Source organism: Rana temporaria, chromosome 3, assembly GCF_905171775.1.
Source record: "Rana temporaria chromosome 3, aRanTem1.1, whole genome shotgun sequence".
Lineage (NCBI taxonomy): Eukaryota > Metazoa > Chordata > Amphibia > Anura > Ranidae > Rana > Rana temporaria.
In genome coordinates this window covers 379660326-379680596 of record NC_053491.1, presented here as the reverse complement: position 1 = coordinate 379680596, position 20271 = coordinate 379660326, and the positions used below count along the sequence as shown (strand labels likewise).

General features: G+C 40.9%; 2 protein-coding genes across 2 annotated transcripts in view; one reads left to right on the top strand and one right to left on the bottom strand.

Moving 5' to 3' along the window:
* SYN3 (synapsin III) overlaps positions 1-20271 on the top strand; it is a 534306-nt gene that overhangs the window by 250695 nt on the left and 263340 nt on the right. The gene's annotated exons all lie outside the window — the stretch shown is intronic.
* The window catches only part of TIMP3 (TIMP metallopeptidase inhibitor 3), a 70168-nt gene continuing 58349 nt past the window's right edge, over positions 8453-20271 (bottom strand). The window contains exons 3-5 of the mRNA XM_040345655.1: positions 12807-12918; positions 11151-11272; positions 8453-10735 (exon numbers count right to left, since the gene is read on the bottom strand). Coding sequence (XP_040201589.1) covers positions 10538-10735; positions 11151-11272; positions 12807-12918 — 432 coding nt within the window. The 3' untranslated portion in view covers positions 8453-10537. The remainder of the gene's footprint in view (positions 10736-11150; positions 11273-12806; positions 12919-20271) is intronic.

The following is a 20271-nucleotide window of genomic DNA, read 5'->3' as shown; positions in this document are numbered from 1 at the left end:
CTGCAAAACACAAACATTTTAGAGCAGAAGCCAATATACAATTACAGAATATACATTTCATAAATAATATTAGAGAAATCAGGGAACTGGGCTAGAACTGACCAATCCACATATTTCTCTCTACAACGCAGACTTGATAATGAGCATCTACAGGACTTTAAGCCTAGCCTAGCTGGACTTCACAGTATATACACGACATTATATACAGGAAAAGGGATATTCCATTGGTAGTCTCTGATCTGGGAAAGTACAAGAAGGCCAGTTGGGAATTGTATCTCATTGATGCCCACACAGGTTGCAATCCATTATTCCTATCTGAGTAAATTGATAACCTTATTGGCTCAGCCAAATATACAACCATAAGTGGGTATTTTTAGGTGCTCTGTATCAGGTTTTTAAGTCATGTTAAAAGAAGTGTTGCGGAACTACAAGTCCCATGAGGCATTGCAAGGCTAGTCCCGTGAGGCATTGCAAGGCTAACAGTTGCAAGCATTGCTCCCAAAGGCAGAGGCATGATGGGAATTGTAACAACAGCTGGAGGGCCGCAGGTTGCACACCCATGGATGGTTCTTGGTAGGGTTGGTGTGTTCAATTGATCTATACGTGCAGCTTACCATTCCTTAGATGTGAGGGCTGCATTCATTTTCCTTTTTTCAGGCTTTTTTACCACCTTTATTTTCCCCTTGTGATTCTTCCAATAGCAAACTTCCTGTCCTAGGGTAACAACACTCAGGCCTCGTACACACGACCGAGTTTCTCGGCAAAAACCAGCAAGAAACTTGCTGGGAGATATTTTTTTGCCGAGGAAACCGGTCGTGTGTACATTTTCATTGAGGAAACTGTCAAGAAACTCGACGAGCCAAAAAGAGAGCAAGTTCTCTATTTCCTCGACGGGAATGGAGAAACTAGCCTTGTCGAGTTCCTCGACAGCCTAACAAGGAACTCAACGAGGAAAACGATGTGTTTCGCCCATCGAGTTCCTCGGTCGTGTGTACGAGGCTTTAGTCATTGTACTATGTCTATAGACGAGCAGTGTATCACGTTTAGGACTAAACTATAGAACACCTTCTCTTCGACACTTCCCAATTAAATAGTGTATTGGGGGAGGGGGTATTTTGTAGCCCACTGAGACAGCTGAGAACAATGTAACTGATACAAGTCACAAGAAGCAGAGAGCACAGAAGATTAAAAGCCAAATTTGGGAATAATACCAAAAATATTACAAGGACGCTACTTGTTTTATGTTTTGGGGGGTTACAGAGACCTATGAAAAATAATGTTATTTCTTGGCTTAATATTAATTTAGCCGATGCGTTTATCTATTTGTTGCCAGCTTAGGATAGCCATTATTTAGGTGCTGTAAATACTCAGAACAGTTGCAGTAAGCACAAATAATTTTACTGGGAGGGGCTCTACAATCTTAAAGACCAGCCTGAAACTAGCAATCATATAAAGTACATATAGAAAAATCATGTAATCTCATTGTAGACCAACAGTCTGTAAAAAAATAAGTAAATACATTCAGATGCATTCCATAAGCAGTGTAGGTGTGTTAACCCACAGCAGCCAATCAGAATTCAATCACTGATGACAGGCTAGTACAGATTTTTTTTTTTTTATTGTTTGCTGAGTACTCGACCCCTTGCATCATTTTACTAAATAAGCCTAAATGTTACATATATCCTTTTTACTTCGGGTGCTTGCATACCATTTGTAAATGTTGAGTATCTATGTTATGCAATTCTGGTTATCTTATGAAAACTGCCCATAAAGCTAACAGAACAAAATTTTAGCTGAGTTGTAGACAATAATATATTTTAGCTGCATTATGGAATGTCAGGAGTCATAAGTACCTGCTTAACAGTCTATCAATGATTAACTTATAAGTGTTTATTATGTATGTTCTTGCCAAGTCAGGAAGAGAGGCAGTTCTGTTTGTTGTACCCATTTAGTATGACACATCAGATCCACTTAAATGGCTCTTCTCTGTAATGCCTGATGATGTGCTGGCAGACTGTCGCCAAGCCCGGTCAAAATTTGGAAGCGCCTTTCACCACGCTCCCGGTGCCAAATTATAGGGTTCTCTTTATAAACTGTTAAAGCTAATGTTTAATCTGCCTATATTTTGTCTTCCCTAATCCCCCCAAATGACATGTTCATGACATTTTTAAATAAAGCCTTTCCGTTTTCATTACTTGGCTTCTTTTGAGTGGATGTAAACCCTCCTATCATTTTCAGCAAAGGAAGCTGTCATCTTGGCCTCTGCTTAATCTTTAACTGCCACGATGCTGCACATGTGATCAGTTATGACACCAGCCATTGGATGGTTTGACAGTTTGGTTGAGAGCACAACCAATGTCAGTTACATTTCTGGCACATGCTGGAAATGTAACTGATTTTGAAACTGTTAAATCAATGGGTTTACCTCCACATTAAGACCCAGTGAACTCATCGCCAAACCTCTATACAATATTGTATATGAGCTATTGAGTTATGAGCTAAGGAGGCATGAAACGCGTTAGCTGGTGATGCTGTTCCCCTCTGTTTGTGTCTTTGGATATGTTTTTATGGGCTCGCTGAAATAAAGATGATTTTACTGGACATGCGACCAACCAGAATTATTTTTGCCTTATACAATATTGGCCAGGCTAGGGACAGTAGGACTGGGGAAAAAATAGCTAGATGATACTAGACATCCTCCTGCTTCAGCTTCTAATGCTCATTGTGAGAAGCTCACAGTGTGCAGTAAAATCAGACCTGACCTAGCAATTTCAATACAGGAGAGGAGCCTGTACTATTTTCCAAAACAGGAAGGAAGGCTGGAGTTCTGGTTAAGTACACTGAGCTTGTAAAATCATCTTTATACAGAGGTCTGCCTATGCAGACCAATAACTGAAGGAAGGAGGGTTGAAATTGAGGAAGAACTGGGAAGTTATGGCAAAACGTAATCAATCAACTGACCCATTTCATGGCAGTTTCCCCTGTTGTTCCCAACACAAAGTGAAGCAACACTGCTGTTGGGTGGGCATGGTGAAAGGTATAGTCTTAAAGTGTATGTATAGCTATAGATTTGTTTAGCTTTGGATGAAGCAGGGAAATCTTAAAACCCCATCAAGTTGATTTTGATGCCTGCGTCGTGTTGAGTAGATTTTCCTTTACTCCCCTTTGTGGAGATGCAACAGGAAATGGTAGGAAAGCTCCCCAAAACAAAGGAATTTCCCATCTTGGTTGGCATTGGAAAATCTGTCCCAACTGGAAGATTTGTCCCGGCCCCTCCTTTGGTCTCATGACAACTCTAAATTTTAGTATTCCTCATCACTTTCAGTCACAGTGACAATGATCACCAAATAGAAAGGTAAATCTCCCCAATAAAAATATAACAAATTACATATCAAAGAGGCTATGGGACCACTCGGTAAAATCGAAAAAAATGATAATTTCACAAAACTATTGGCTCTAGTGAGGCTGCTTACCTAAAACAAGACTCCCCATTGGTGAGTGCCCAGATTGATACTCGAAACGTAACAGAAGCATCAAACCAAATGGTTAAAGTAGCTTCAATGATTCATCCTATGATCACATGAGGTCTTGTACACACGACCAAGTTTCTCGGCAAAAACCAGCAAGAAACTTGCTGGGAGATATTTTTTTGAAGAGGAAACCGGTCGTGTGTACATTTTCGTCGAGGAAACTGTCGAGAAACTCGATGAGCCAAAAAGAGAGCATGTTCTCGATTTCCTTGACGGGAATGGAGAAAATTGGCTTGTCGAGTTTCTCGACAGCCTGAGGCCTCGTACACACGACCGAGAATCTCGGCAAAAAGCAGCAAGAAACTTGCTGGGAGATATTTTTTTGCAGAGGAAACCGGTCGTGTGTACATTTTTGTTGAGGAAACTGTCGAAAAACTCGACGAGCCAAAAAGAGAGCATGTTCTCTATTTCCTTGACGGGAATGGAGAAAATTGGCTTGTCGAGTTTCTCGACAGCCTAACAAGGAACTCGACAAGCAAAACTATGTGTTTCGCCCTCGGGTTCCTCGGTCGTGTTTACGAGGCCTGACAAGGAACTCGACGAGCAAAATGATGTGTTTCGCCCATCGAGTTCCTCGGTCGTGTGTACGAGGCCTAAGGCATCCAACACTATTCACCCTTCATTGGGGTAAAAGGGCTCAATGAAGCAGAATTACCAGGATTTGTTAATGCAACAGTGGTGTATAAAACTATAAAACTACTGAGACAGCATGACCCAATAAAAATATCTATGACTCCAGTTCTGAGTGTGAAGTATCTCAAATTAGGGGCACCAGAAAATCATATTTGTACTGAGCTGGTGGGGGGTAGGTGGGGAGAGAGATGTCCTCCTGCTCCCAAGCCAAGTCCTCACCTAATGGGAAATGAAAGATTAGTTGCCAGTGATGCCTAAATGCTGTAGTATTGGCATGTGTAGGTAGGCCAGACTGTAACAGCAATAAAGACTCTTGATTCTGGAACTTCCTAAACTTTTTATTTTTCATGAAAAAAATGTCCACTTCAGTGAACGAATAAATGTAACAAGTATGTACAGGATAATCTTTAATAAAGATACAAAAACAGAAAAATGTTTGCAACACTTCTCAAGATTCAAAAAAAGCTCACTGAATAGACTGTAGGAGTGGGCAAGTTATAAATTCTCATAATCTATGTTTATTCCATTTGCAATGTCTTTTAGTTAGTCGCTAATCCTACTTTTCTATTACTGCAATTCCCTTCCTGTTTCCTGGAAGCAGTGAAGGATAAAAAAATGTTTTACTGTAATTTACTTCCAATGTTCCTCATATAGACCATCTGATCAACCAATTCAATCCATCAGCTGTAAATTTGGCAACATTGGCAACATCGTTTAGAACACTTAAAATGACAGAAGCCTGGAATTTTGTGATTTGATTGTTTGACCGCAAACTGGCATAATTTAAAAACGATTTTGACTAGATCAAAATCTTTAAACGGCCGTTTGTCCAAACAATTGCAATTTTCCCATCCCAGTTTATGGTTTCCATCTCAATTCAATGCGTTGAAGTCAGTGTCTTTTGAGATGGAAAAAGTCATTACAAAATGGTCAATAATGATCAAATTGATTTATTCTTCGAAAATCTGATAGATTTTTATACAGCCATCATTAACCTTGATAAGTTGAGACTATTTTCTATGAACTGTATATTAAACTAGACTGCTTTATCAAAAATAAAACAACATGAATATAAATTCACATAATAGGGTCCACATGACCACTATACATGAAGACAATGAACATTGGTATCTATATGGATCTGAAAGACATTTTTAGGCCTGGTAAAAGATCTTTAAAAGGGGAAATATTACTTTTTTAAGTGTTTTATAGATATTGCAAGTATTATTTTATTGTATGTGTGAACATCCTAATGTAATCTTGTGAATACATGATAATGTTTTCAAAGCATTTCCTTTTTATAATCAGTTTATAAATTTATGTACCTAAAAGCAGACATATTTAGTCAATACATAGGCAGCCTCTGCTTCCTGCTTATTAACCCTGCACAGTGACTACTTCTTTGCCATTCTTTTTCTCAGTGCCAGTCTACTAGTCACATCTGTCCAGCTGAAACATAATATCTGATATTTTATTTCAGCAGTTGTTCAGCAAGGGGTCTAAGAGACTACAGTGATCTATGGACTTCAGTAATAGTGGGAGAATGCAAAAATATACAAAATACAATTGTGAAAATATAAAAGTCACTTAAATATGACTTTCAGTTAAGAGCAATTGAAACTAAAATACACTGAAATGATCCTTTAAGAAGATTGGAGCTCATATTTAAAAGAAAAAAAACAAAACAAAAAACTTGACCCTCCTGAATGGCCAGCATATCATTAGTATGATATATGTAAGTAGCTGTTTTGTTGGTGGATTGTGATCTGTAAATCTATCAAGCCACCCAAAACCAACAATGTCACTTAAAGCGGAGTTCCACCCAAAAATGGAACTTCTGCTTTAAGTGATGGTGACCCCCTGACATGCCACATTTGTAATTTTTTTGTGGGGGAGCGGATACCCAGTTTTTAGGGGCACCCAGCTTTCACTTTCTCCCCGAGGTTCGTGGCGCCGGAAGTGTGTAGTGCGCAGTGCGTGCCTGGCTGTGAAGCCACAGTCGGGGGCCCACAGTTACAATGCCGGTGCCGTGGAGAGGAGGGGGAGAGGATCGGGGCTTTGTTCGCCCGTATCGCTGTATCGTGGGACAGGCGAGTGTCTGATTATTAAAAGTCAGCAGCTGCACTTTTTGTAGTTGCTGTCTTTTAAATGGGTGGAACTCTGCTTTAAGTGCTGGCACAGTGACAAACCTGGCAACTTTTGTACTTGTTTCTTAAACTTGCCATACATGATTTAGAATTTAGGTAGATTTCTGTTGAATCTTACAAAAGTTAAGCTGTGGGTGGCCCTGTCAGCACTCAGCACCATTTGGCTAAAGCAACATCAATTTCAAAATTGAGTGAGCTGAGTGGAGAATTGTTGGCCAAACATTGACAGCATCCAACCAGATGTATTTGCTGTTGAGATATTCAGTTAGAGCCACATCCACATCACTCCATCCACATTGTTTAATGTAAATGAGAGAAACAATTGATTTCTCACTTTCATCCTCTGGTTGAATGCGAAAAATCTAAATATGCATGGCTAGCCTTAAGCCAGCCATAGATGATGCGATTTTCTTTCCTGCAACCACCTGGCCGGGAGAACACAGTGATTGTTAGTGGCTGTAGCCACTGGCAATAATCACATGAAAACTCAGTGTTGTACCCAAGTTAATCAATCAGCCTGCCCATACATGGTTCGAACCTCGACCGGTCCCTGCTGAACTGGCCAACATTCGAACTGTCTATGGCTGGCTTTAGTAATGACAGAATTCTGCAGATGCCATTAAGTAAAGGTAAGACTTTTTCATAGGTGGCCAGCATGCAGAACTTAATCTACTTCTTAAAACAAGATTTCGGCATTTTGTAGATCCACAACTGACTCCACAGGTGGCCTAAATTGGCTGTGCTGTATCATTGCTTATATCTACTTCTATTCAGTGCATAGTTATATAAACAGAACTCCAATCACCTTTATGGCTATCCAGTAGTTGGCTATGCATGCTTTACCAAGTTTTACAAGGTTCCTATGTAAGCTGAAAGAGCAGCTTCCTTTAAAAGCATTTGTTCTTAAGTAGAACTACAAAAGGGGAAACAAATACAAACTCCATAGCCAAAGAGTATTCTCTGCAAATAGAAAAGCATATTGATATAAAATATTTCTCATCCGTGATATAATTGTAGCTAACCTGTAAATAGCATACAAAAAAACTACAACTCCCTACATGGAATGGAGTGAAGATATATTAAAAACATTTCCTCTACAAATGATAAATAAGTGAAAAAAAAAAATATATAAACAGAAAATATGTTAAGTCACACAATCTCAGTAAAACATATACTTTAGTCACCCATTTCGTCAGAACCGAAAACAAAAAATAAAAATAAAACACTTTATATTAGAGATCTACATGTTTTCAATTCAAATATCCAGTCAACAGCAACTCAAAAAATATACAATTTCACAAATTCCCCCTATCAGGGTGTCAAGGTACTGCCTAGTGAGTGACGATTTTTAGGGTAATCTCACATGAGTAAAATATTATTATTGCTTCAATAAAAAAAAAAAAAAGAATATATATATATATATATATATATATATATATATATATATATATATATATATATATATATATATATATATATATATATAATGTAATTTTTTGTTAAAACTGCCCAATATGAACTTTGGAAAACTGTTAAATGCACGTTTAAAAGAAAACATATACCTGAATGGTTTCTCCTGGCAGAAGATTTGTATTTGTATTAAGCCAATCACCTGTCACATAACTTAGCAAGGTTGGTGACCACACTTTTCTTTACTGCAGTTAAGCAATACAGCTTGGTCACAAACCTGTCCAGAGCCTGTAGTTGGACAGTGCAGGAGAAGCATCCCCTGGGTTAGGTCACCAGTCTACTTTCTCCACCTGTAGTTCAAACTGTTATTTGGCAGCACTGGCGAAACACATCGTTTTCCTCGTCAAGTTCCTTGTTAGGCTGTCAAGAAACTCGACAAGGCAAGTTTCTCCATTCCCGTCGAGGAAATAGAGAACTTGCTCTCTTTTTGGCTCGTCGAGTTTCTCGACAGTTTCCTCGACGAAAATGTATACACGACCGGCAAAAAAATATCTCCCAGCAAGTTTCTTGCTGGTTTTTGCCGAGAAACTCGGTCGTGTGTACGAGGCCTGAGGAAATGTTTCCTCCTGTCTGCAGTAGACACATGACATAATCTCAGCATTGGCAAAGCTATAACTAGAGCTCAAGGATAACTTTTTAACTATAAAAATTTGGGGCATTTCTGAAAAATTATACTGCTGCTGTATTTAAAAACTGACACATAGTAGTTTTATTTGCTGGAAAAACTATGTAATTGCTTTGCATGTTGTAAATAATTTGTTTGGGGCATTTTTTTTGTTTTTGTTACTCATGTGAGGTTATCCTAAAAACTGACCTTCTAGGATGTCCCATGGGTGGACAATGAGACATACAAACTCAGATCTTTACCACTAGACAGGAGCAAGAAGCTTCACAATGACCCCATTACAGGAATCGTCACACTGAATTTTAACATTCTGAAGGTGTATGGAGTTATTTTACACCACCTTGATGAATTCACTTTGATTTGTCATTTCGACACAGACAAAACTGAGCTGTGAATCCTGATATTTTATTTTTCTGTTACTGGTAAGTTTTTTTGTTTGTTTTTTTAACCCACAAATTATGTTATTCCTGGCAAGCTTACACTTGCAAAGTAATGTTCTGAATACTTCAAAAGTGTAACAGTACTTAAAGGCCAGCTATAACCGAAATTGCATATTTGGGTCACTGAGAGGTATTCAAACCTCTGATGTCCCCCCAAAATGGAGAGAACCTTCCTTGCTGGACCTTTCATTGACCATTTCTATGGTGCAGTGGCTGCTAACACCCTCTCTTTCCCAATAAAATGGTTCTGCTTCAATGCAAGAATATAAGCTAGTAGCTTTATCATACAAAGGCCTCCAGTATAGAGATATTTTACAGAAAAATAAAAGACTTTCTGGAGTCTTTAAAAGGCCTCTGTCATGAAGAAACCATGTGAGAAGGCTTCAATAGAAGCGGACATTCCCTGAGGCATGGCCTGCATACCAGACTCAAGGCAGTGGTCCAGTGACTGGATTCAGCTTCACTGCTTGGGGAGGACTATTACGTGTTACATGGGTAATAACTGCTTTTATCAGAGCCTTCCACACAGGTGTGACAGATTCCCTTTAAAGTGCACCTGTGCTTGAGTGTTAACTTAAAGCTATGTGAACAGTCTTGCTGGGATTGATAAATAAAGGGTAATAGAGGAGCTGAAATACTTACTTCTCTCGAAAAAAATAAATGCTTCTCCAGGGTCCTTCCTTTGCTGGCCCTCTGACCAAAAGCCTAGGCATTTGGTCATGTGATCTCTGACAAAGGAGAGCATCAGAATTCAGATTGGCTGGTCTTCCTCTTCGAAAGAGATCACGTGATGAAATGCCTTGGCGGAAGAGACCTCAGAGCGGTGTATTCTTCACAAAAGGTAAGTCTTTCAGCCTGTTACTTTTTATTTATCCACTAGGTTACATAGATTTGGGTTAACCTTCAAGGATAGGTCGATATTAACAGAGAAAATCAAGGTATTGCATAATACTCCAGGCCACAAGAGGGAGCTGCATCTTATTTTTACAGCCCTGCGATATGACACGCGGTAGGCTGTAGTAGCTTATTTTCTCTGGCTGGTTCTGCCTGTGACCTGCAAGGCATTGTGCCAAAATTCAATTTCATAAAAAAAAGTAACACTGGCAATGTATATAGCAAGGTCTGAAAGATATGCTTTTAGTGCAATGACAATAACTTTCTTAAGCTTCAAGAAAGATTTGTAGGTGCTGATTGTTTTATAGAATTTTAGGGTCACCCAGTTCAACATTTCCCATTTTATTTTTTGTTTTTCCCCAAACTCCTTTGAAACAGTTGCAATGTATTTCCACAATTTCTCTACGTAACCATAGAGTCTTTTGCCTAGAGTGTCTACTATGAACTTTTAGGACACAGCACCTCTTGTGGCAGGAGGCTGCAGCTGCGATAGGAAACAAACAAATGCACGACACTGTTTCGCAAAGGACGGCCCATGTCAGGTGGCCGAAGGAAGTGTTTCATTTCATAAAAAGGAAAGAAAAAACAAAAAAAGAGCAACACTTTCCCAGAGAACCCTGCAAACCGTCTGGCTTAAATGGGTGATTGAAAATAAAAGAAGAGTGATTAAAAAATATACTTTCAGTATGATGGCAAAGACTTAAGTGTTCCAAGTGCTAAATTTTAGCAAGAAATCAGGCACTAATTTCATTGCTGCTTATACGTTCAGGTTTTTTTTGTCCATTACAGCTTGTGGGCTCAGGGGTCCGTGGTGTTGATCACGGTTTTGTCTGGTAGAGTCCATCCTCTGTACCAACTGCAGTAACCCTCCTTCTGCTTGATGCAGGCGTAGTGTTTGGATTGGTAGCCTGGGTAGCCAAAATTTGAGAGCAGATCTGTCCACAGGCACTCACTCTTGGATGTAATAAAGCAGGGGAGGTAATAGCAAGGCTTGATCTGTAAAATAGAATCGACAGCCATAGTAAGAAATGACATTCTTCACTTAACTACTCAAGCTGAAATACTGACAGTTCTGAAAGGCACAAATAAATGCAGCAGATGACTTGTAGTTTCCAATGAACTATGAAGGGAACCTCATGGTTCATTGACTCCTCTGCATTGCAGTAACTGTCTTCCCATATAGAAGGTACATACAGGTAGCTGTACTGAGTATTTGCAGGAACCTGAAGCTCACAGTGTGCAGTGAAATCAGAGTAAGCTATTTCAGTTCAGGAAGAGGAGGAGCCTGTACAACTGCTAAGATTGAAGGGAAGGCTACAGTTCAGCTTTAAAACAGATAGGAAAAGTAAGGACAAATTAAAGAGTTGTGGATTTTGACTGTACAGGATATAGTAAGAAACCATCCTCTTACCTTGCAGTTACATCCCAGGTGATAACGATGATTGAGCCCTTTGCGCTGTGCAAATGTCAGCTTGTCCCATTTCTCAATCAGATTGCACAGTCCGGTATATACCTTTCCTTCATAGACACGCCCTAGACAGGAACACAGGAACCATATTACAGTTTATTATCAAATTTCAAATATCTATATCAAACTATATCAAATATCAAACTAAATTAAATATCAGCACCATTTTATAAAAAAAGTTTGTAGACATCTGAAATTTCACCTAGCTATTTGGCCAAAAGTATGTGGACCTTCCTTCAAATGACTGAGTTTAGATGTTTGCAGTGAAGGGTACTGTTGATACTACATCATTTAAGGACATTTTTAGACAGTTGAGCATTTCCAACCTTGTGGTAACAGTTTGGGTAACATCCATTTCTGTTCCAGCACGACTGTGCCCCTGTGCACTAGGCCAGCTTCATAAAGACATAGTTTAGTTAGTACACTAATTATGAGTTAGGGCATCTCATCCCACATCAGTACCTTACCTCATAAATGTTCTTTTGGATGAATAGGTACAAAACCTACAGACATATTATGTACATTTAGGAAAGTATCCAGGCCTTTCTTAAAGCAATCTACTGAGCTGGCCAGAACCACCTCTGGAGAGAGTCTATTCCACATTTTCACAGCTCTTACTGGGAAGAAACCTTTCCTTATTTGGAGATGAAATCTCTTTTCCTGCAGACATAAACAATGCCCCCTTGTCTTTTGTGTTGACAGTAAAGTGAATAACTCAACACCAAGTTAACTATATGGACCCCTTATATATTTGTACAGGTTGATCATATCCTCCCTTAATCTCCTCTTCTCAAGAGGGAATAAATTCAGTTCTTTCCTCATAGCCGAGTTTCTCCATGCCTCTTATCAGTTTGGTTGCCCTTCTCTGCACTTTCTCCAGTTCCCCGATATCCTTTTTGAGAACTGGTGCCCATAACTGAACTGCATATTCCAGATGGTAGAAAATGTCCTGGACCCAGCATCGGTGAGGTTAAACATGGCCTCATGTTAGCTAAAATAAATTTTGCAGCAAAATTATGCATTTTGAACTTGGAGGAGTTTCCACGTACTTTTGGCCATATTGTTGTAGATGTGATAGTCATACATTATACATTAACATTTGGCAATACAGCGAGCGTACCAGTAATAAAGATTCCACTCTTTGGCAACACTAATGCCGCGTACACACGATCAGGCTTTTGGCCGGCCAAATCTCATCGGAATTCCGATGGAATTCCATCGGAGAAAAATAGAACATGTTCTATATCTAAACTCTGATGGAATTCATCAGAATTTCCGATGAAAAAACTCAGATTGGGCTACACACGATCAGAATATCCGATGGAAAAAGTCGTACTTTGTGTGTACAAGGCATTAGAGAAGCCCAGAAAATGGCTAAACTATTGTCAAGATTGGGGGCACCTGTTCCTGTGTGCAACGTCTTGAAAGCTTTAACTGATTGTTCAGTAGTTTGGTAAAAACAAGTAACAGATTTTGTGCCGTAATTCCAAGTTTTTAATAATAATGACATCCCCTGACCCCTAAAAACGCATGTGGCTTTTGTATACTGGCACTTGAAAGGCTTCAGCCATATGTGACAAACCCACAGAAGTATCTCACCTGTGATCAGGTACTGATACTTGTTAACCTCCAGCTTAACTCCGCAGAGGCTCTCGGAGGACTCGGTGTAGATATATTGGACTTGAGGCATCTTTTTGAAGCCGCGGTACATCTGGAGAGAAGACAGAAAGAAGGAGATTACTTCCAAGTCATATCTTGCCACTGACATGTCTAAGGAAAAATTTACAGCTTCATCAAAATGCTTCCCATATTGTTGGGCAGAATTCCATATACTAAACACCTCCAAGATTTTTGTGTCCAACGCTGCAGAATAAAAGCCAGCTGTAGGACTTAGGGGAGTTTGAGTGAAAGTGATCAGTAGTTCTTTGTACCAAGAGGTCAGCATTGAGAGCTCTTGCCACATTTCTGATCAAGTCTAAAATTAATATTGAAATAGAATAGGATATTTTAGGGTAATGCAGTTGTTAAATAAAAAAAAAAAAACACTTATCTGCCCGAATAAAAACAGAAACTTGTGTTCAATCAGACATTTAGAGATTAAAAAAACTGAGGCTTCTTTATCTATCTCATAGGCCTCGTACACACAACCGGTTTCTCGGCAAAAACCAACAAGAAAACTGCTTCTTGCCAAAATTCCCGTTCGTGTTTATGAGGCATTCAGGTTTCTCGTCTGGAAATCTGGCCAGAATCTCGACGAGAAAAAAAGAGAACCTGCTCTCTTTTTTCTCGTTGAGATTCTTATCGGCCTGTTTCCCGACGAGAAACCCGAGAGTGTGTATACATACCTGTTGCCGTGGAAACCTGCGCATGCTCGAAATTACTTTGACGCATGCGCGGTAGCTTCCATGGCATAGGTAGGGTGAAGCAAGATGGCAGCGACGGCATCTAATGTGACGAGTGCATGCTCATCATACCCGAAGACGTCACTGCATTCTTTCCTTTCAAGAGAACCGCGGTTCTTTTGAAATGAAAGTCAGTACACTCTGGCGGCAAGAGTTTATTGCCAAGAATCTCGTCAGGGAAGACAACAGGTTTTTCCTGACGAGATTCTCGGACGTGTGTACGAGGCCTAAGAAAAGAGTCATGAATATGTCAAGAGCGCCCAAAAGTCCTTTATTAATACCACTAGTCACAGCAAGATGCATCCAATGTGTATCGGGGGCCAGAAAACCTTCTTTAATATTACGAGTTACTGCAAAAATCAGCCAACTAATTTCAGGGGCCAAAACTCGTCCTTCCTCAGGGCTTAAAACAACGTAGCAAAAGTATATATGGGACTCAAGACAAAGCTCTTCAATTAAAATCTCTGATTGATACTGGCACAACCACTCACTAACTGCTTCTCCTATTCAAATCTTAATCCAGGAGTATAATCTTGAGTCAAATAGATACTTTTGCTAAATTTTTCCCACCCCTAATTAAGGGGGATTTTTTTATTGCCCCCTTGAAACACATTGGCTTCTTCTTTCTGTGATTTGTGATATTAATAAAGGATTTTCAACAAGTGGACCATAGTTGCATAATGTTTGTTTTAATGACCTCTTGTAGCCCACGTGACAGAGTGACAACACAGGAGAAAAATAGGAAGACAGGGACAGAGAGTTGTCACCCTATAACAGGAAGGGCCTGAACAAGGAGCTAGGGCTGAAACAACTAATCGATTAATCAACAACTAATCGATTATGAAATTAATTGATTACCATTTTTATAATCGATTAATCGACCAGTAAAATAATGGGGTTAAAAAAGAACTAAAATTAGCCCTTTATAGTACAAAAAGAGCAAATCGCTACTGTAAATATTAATTTCACTGTCCCACAGTAAAAAATAAACCACTTACAGTAGCGATTATTTGCTCTTTTTGTACTATTTTTTGCATTTTTAACCCCATTATGTATTAAACATCTCAGGGATGGGTCACACCTCTGTGTTTTTTGGTTCTTTTTGCAGAAACACACTACAGTTCATTTACATGGTTTCCTATGGGACACGTTCACATCCATGATTCTTTTCAGCTGCTGCGTATTTGGAAAGGGCGAGGACTTTTTTTCCAACACAAAACGGTGCTTTTTTGTTTTTTTGGTTCAATATACTTCAATGGAGAAGCTGCAGAAAAGCATGTAATGCGTTATTGCGACAATTTGTGTTTTTTAATCTGCCTAACAACAAATTGGAGTGAAGCCTCGTACACACGGCCGAGGAACTCGACGTGCCAAACACATCGAGTTCCTCGGCCAGTTCAGCACTGAAGCCGCCGAGGAGCTCGGCGGGACGAGAGCTCCCATAGAACAACGAGGAAATAGAGGACATGTTCTCTATTTCCTCGCCGAGGTCCTCGTCGGCTTCCTCGGCCGAAAGTGTACACACGACCAGTTTCCTCGGCAGAATTCAGCCAGAAACTCGGTCGGAAGCTGAATTCTGCCGAGGAAACTGGTCGTGTGTACGAGGCCTCAGAGATGATCTCGCTCTAAAAACTGCTGATCCCTTGGCTTTGCTTCCGTCCCACTAAACCAAAAAGGTGCTGGCTATGCACAGGTGCATTGGCTAGAAGAAGATCCTGGACTGCCGCACTCCTTAAAACTATGTCTTTATTGTACAAATGAAATCCAAAAAACAACCAAAGTGATGCAGTCAAAATGAAGTGAACAACAGGTGGCTGACCATTTTGACTGCATCGCTTTGGTTGTTTTTTTGGATTTTATTTGTACAATAAAGACATTGTTTTAAGTAGTGTGGCAGTCCAGGATCTTCTTCTATCTAAAAACAAATTGGCCCACAAAAAAAAAATGCAAATCGCAGCAAAATTACTGGTTATTAACCGATTAATCAAAACAATAATCGGCCAACTAATTGATTATGAAAATAATCGTTAGTTGCAACCCTACGAGGGATCTTTATGGCAGGATCACCAGGGATCATGTTTATGAAAGCTGCAGATTATAATAGTTGAAAATACATTTTTTAAATTACGCCTATGTCTCTAAGTTCCTATAAGACTTTAGTAATTGGGCATAGATCTACTTTAACTGAAAATGCATCACAGAATCAGCTTTCTAAGAAATAACCGCAACAGAACTGTGATGACTGAGGTCAACAGTCGCCAAGTGTTAGTTTATTAAAAGTTAGCAAAAAAAAAGACACTAAAGATTATTTGAGTTTGATGTCACCATTGGCTCCAGATAAAAGTCTCTTCAGTCAATACGTACACCCGACCAGGCATCTGGAGTCGATAAGGGAAATTACACCCTCAAAACCGTCCAACACCCAACAAAACTCTGATCAGCAGGGCTGACTTCTCATGATGACAGCGTCATTTAAGATCCTGCTTCTTTCTTGGAATAACATAGCAATTGCCAAACCGCATTTCACACCCAATGTGGTCAATCATAGGACTAGAGAATATTTAAAGTGGACTTGTCATGCAGAACTGAACATTTTATATTTTTGCTGAAAAAAATAAAAAAAGCTGAATGCTGTGTGTAGCTCTTCCCTGTTTTAATGAGAACACTTGGGCTGCACATGTGCCTAAAAACATAGGCCCGGATTCAAGTAGCAATTGCGCCTGTGTAACCATAGGTTACACAGCGCAATTGCTTACTTGCCCCGGCGTTACGAATGCTCCTGATTCAGGAACATCGTAACGACGACTGCAGCCTAAAATCTGCGTGGCATAAGGCTCTTATGCCACGCATATCTTAGGCTGCATTCTTGCGATGGCCGCTAGGGGGCGCTCCCATTGTGCTCAGTGTATAGTATGCAAATTGCATACTAACACCGATTCACAATGTTGCGCGAGCCCTGCATACGCAATTTACGTTGTTTCCGTACGGCGTGTTTAGCGTAAGGCTGCCCCTTCTAATAGCAGGGGCAGCCAATGCTAAAGTATACCCGTCGTTCCCGCATCGCGACGTTCGAATTTTACGTAATTTGCGTAAGTGATTCGTGAATGGCGCTGGACGCCATTCACGTTCACTTTGAAGCGTCCTTGTGACGTCATTTGCCGCAATGCACGTCGGGAAAGTTTCCCGACGGAGCATGCGCTCTACACTCGGCGCGGGAGCGCGCCTAATTTAAATGATTCCCGCCCCCTACAGGATCATTTACATTAGGCGCCCTTACGCAGGGCAAGTTTACACAGCGCACACGCAATTTACGGAGCTACTGCTCCGTGAATCGCGGGTAGCGCAGTAAATTTGCGGGGGCGCAGGGCAAAAACGTTGCCCTGCGCCTCCGCAAGAAAGGGGCAAATCTACCTGAATCCGGGCCATAGTCATTGAGGAAATAAGGGGACCAGAAACCATCTGAATGTATTGCTGCTTGAAAATAAGAGTGAAGCAACAAGTAGGAGGATCTATGATGGCCTGTGCTCACAGGAAGTGGGTTAGATGATGTTGGACTATTCAACACAGAAGATGACTAGTGGTGGAACTCACATTGGTGAGACTTTGGGGGCGGGACTGGTGGCCTCCAGAGAGGAGATGAGTACCACATGATACCAAGAATGGTGATTTTGTATTAAAAATGATTGACAGGAGCTAGTTTCCCGACTTCCTGTCAAGCACTATTATGTAATCAACCTAATTCTCTAGCTCTGTCCATGATCAAGGTCTTTGAATGCTTTTTTCCATAGAGTTTACAGACTCTACACAGCACCATTAAGAGACCAATTTCAGAAATATCAGGATATCGAAAATTCCTGTTGTCAGTTCTGTAATTCTCCCAGTGTGGTAATGATATGGTTACGGGATCCAAATCCTAATTCAGAGACCCCCACGCCGGCCCCCTCCAGATTTGTACACAAGCAACACTATTGTTACGCGAACGGCATGTGGCCTGCTTGTTTCTCCCTAAAGCTTTATCCCCATAATAAGTTGCAGGTTTCTCGAGTGCGTGCCAAAGTATTAACTTTCCTTTTTCTCTTGGTGAGGAAGTAAGCCAGCCTCATGACTGCGGGCTCATGGAAGGGGGGGGCTGAAAACCCAAAACCAGCAAAGCTTCAGGTTCTACAAAGTGTTACAGGCATAGAGGTCCAGCCATGCTGTGGACACTGGATAAGGAAATGGGGTTAATGAAAGATCAGAAAACTGCAGGAACAGGGTCAAAGCCAAATCCCACCTAATATTTTGTTTTCTAGCATTGGCTGGCGAGTGTGAGGAAGAGCTAGACCCCCTATCAGGTCCTTATTAGCCACCTCTATCAGCAGTATAGAAATTTAGACTCTCTTCCTACCTCATGAAGTCATGTGTATTTCTGTAACAACATATCACATGGATAGAAAGTGATGGGAAATAGAGCATTACAAAAAATATTCACTATATCTGGTCTCCCACAGTACTCAGAATATGGAAATGCAATTATTTTAGAAAATATAAACTGCTCCTCACCAGGAGTATATAGCAGTCTTGTCACTTTTATGAATGTCTAGTTAAAGCTTGTAGGAGGAGTTTTCATTCTGTTTTCATGACTGTCCTATGAGGCTTCAGGACCCCTGACCCTCTGTCTGGATAGTGCTGATTGGCCCTGTGCTGATCACATGCACCATCCAAAGAAAATAAAAAACCTCCAGTAATACACACCTAACTGAGCATGTGCAAAGTACCCCCAAGGCTCTGTACTGTCAGGAGATGGATTAGGGACATAAAAAGAAGAAGTGGATCAGAGAAGACAGGATCACACAGCCTTTTTACACATGCTGAAAGATTAACCCCTTAGGTTCCACAGGGAGTATAACAAGCATGGTTTACTGCATATATAGACTGATTTTACTGTTGTGGGTTTAGTAACATTTTAGATACAACGTAGACCCCCCCCCCCAAACAAAAAGGGGAGTGGGTGGTTGGCTATTGCTGCACTTTAAATCTGAACTCCAGCCTTCCTTTTAGTCTTGCAAAATTGTACGGGCCCCTCTCCTGTTCTTGTGCTGAAATGACCTACCCTGATTTCACTGCACACCGTGAGCTTCTCGCAATGTGCATTAGAAGCTGTAGCAAGTCAGATAGAGGCCATCTCATTTCCTGGCTGGAGGACATGCAACATCAGCTAGCCTATTCTTTCCCAGCCTATGTTTGTCACGTTTTTGTCTTATTTTTGTTTGTGCACGTTTTGTTCACTGTGAGATTATTAGGGTGCCGGTCCTCGGGCCAGCCCTGAACGTCTTGGGAGTAGGTGGACATGGCCTTCTGGCTTAGTTCACTTGCTCTCATGGGGTCTCCCTTCGGGGGAGCCCCACCTAGTACTGGGAGGGTTCTGTTTTGGCAGTCCCTCCGAGGAAGTTGGGTCTGTGTCGGCTTCGATTGCTCGGACCACAGTACCTCAGTCCCTATCTGGAGCCTAACGCCCCGGGGGATCAGGGTTTGGGTCCCTCCTCACAGGAGGACCACTTGATGTTGCACCCGTTACCACGTTTTTGTGAACACTCTTTATGTGTGTGCACATTTTTTCTGCACCGGGTGGAGTTTTTGGGTGTGTTCACACGCCATAGGCTTTTCAAAAAAAAATAAAAAATTCTTTCCCAGTCCTTGACCCAGCCTGTTCACTCATTGCAGGGCTCCCAACTGTCCCTGATTTCGAGGGACTGTCCCTGATTTGGAGCAATGTCCCTCTTTAATCCTCATTTGTCCCTCATTTTGGTCTGATCTATATAGTTATATATAAAGTGCACTTGTTATCTATCAAAAAGTGTTTTCCAGAGCTAAATCTTTCATCTCATTTCTGAATTGTTGCATTTGTACATTCCAAAAGCCAATATAAAGGTATGGTAGTGGTAAAAAAGCACTTGTGGGTTTAACCAATCTTGTTTTTTGTACAATTCTCCTTTAAGTGGGCGTGACAAGGGGTGTGCCCTATGGCTGTATACGTTTGCTGATAGGTGTCCCTCATTTCCATCTCCAAAAGTTGGGAGGTATGCTCATTGTATTTCAGTTCCTCCAATCACAGAGGCTCAGCATCACATGTGGGTGTTACCGCGCAAATACAGTTTGCCAAGTAATGCTCACTCCTTAGGACTGGCATCCACCCATCAAGGCAATTTTGAATTTGCATAACTTCTCCCACGAGCCAGACCATTGCTTGCATCAGGGCTAGGAGCTCTAGAGAGGAGTAATGACACAGGGTGCTGTGATCTTTAAAGGGAATGATGTACACCACAGGTGTCAAACACAAGGCTTACAGGCCGAATCCGGCCCTGCAGGCCATTTCATGTGGCCCTCGCACCTCTTCTGCAGCTGCCGGAGAGCTCCAGCCCTCCTCTGGTCCTACTCCAGACCCTTACTTTCTTCATTCAAGCAATGCATCCAGCTTCTTCCCAGCAGCAGCATAAGAAAAGGGTGTGCACTGTGATGTAAGGGAGAGTGGGGGACTCAACTTCTGATGGTGGGGTGGCTCTTGACATCTAATGTAAAGTGGAGGGGATGCGCTGGATATCTAATCTTACAGATACAATCGCCCCTTTTGAGGGAAATCATAATGCTGATGCGGCCCACAATGAAATTGAGTTTGACACCCT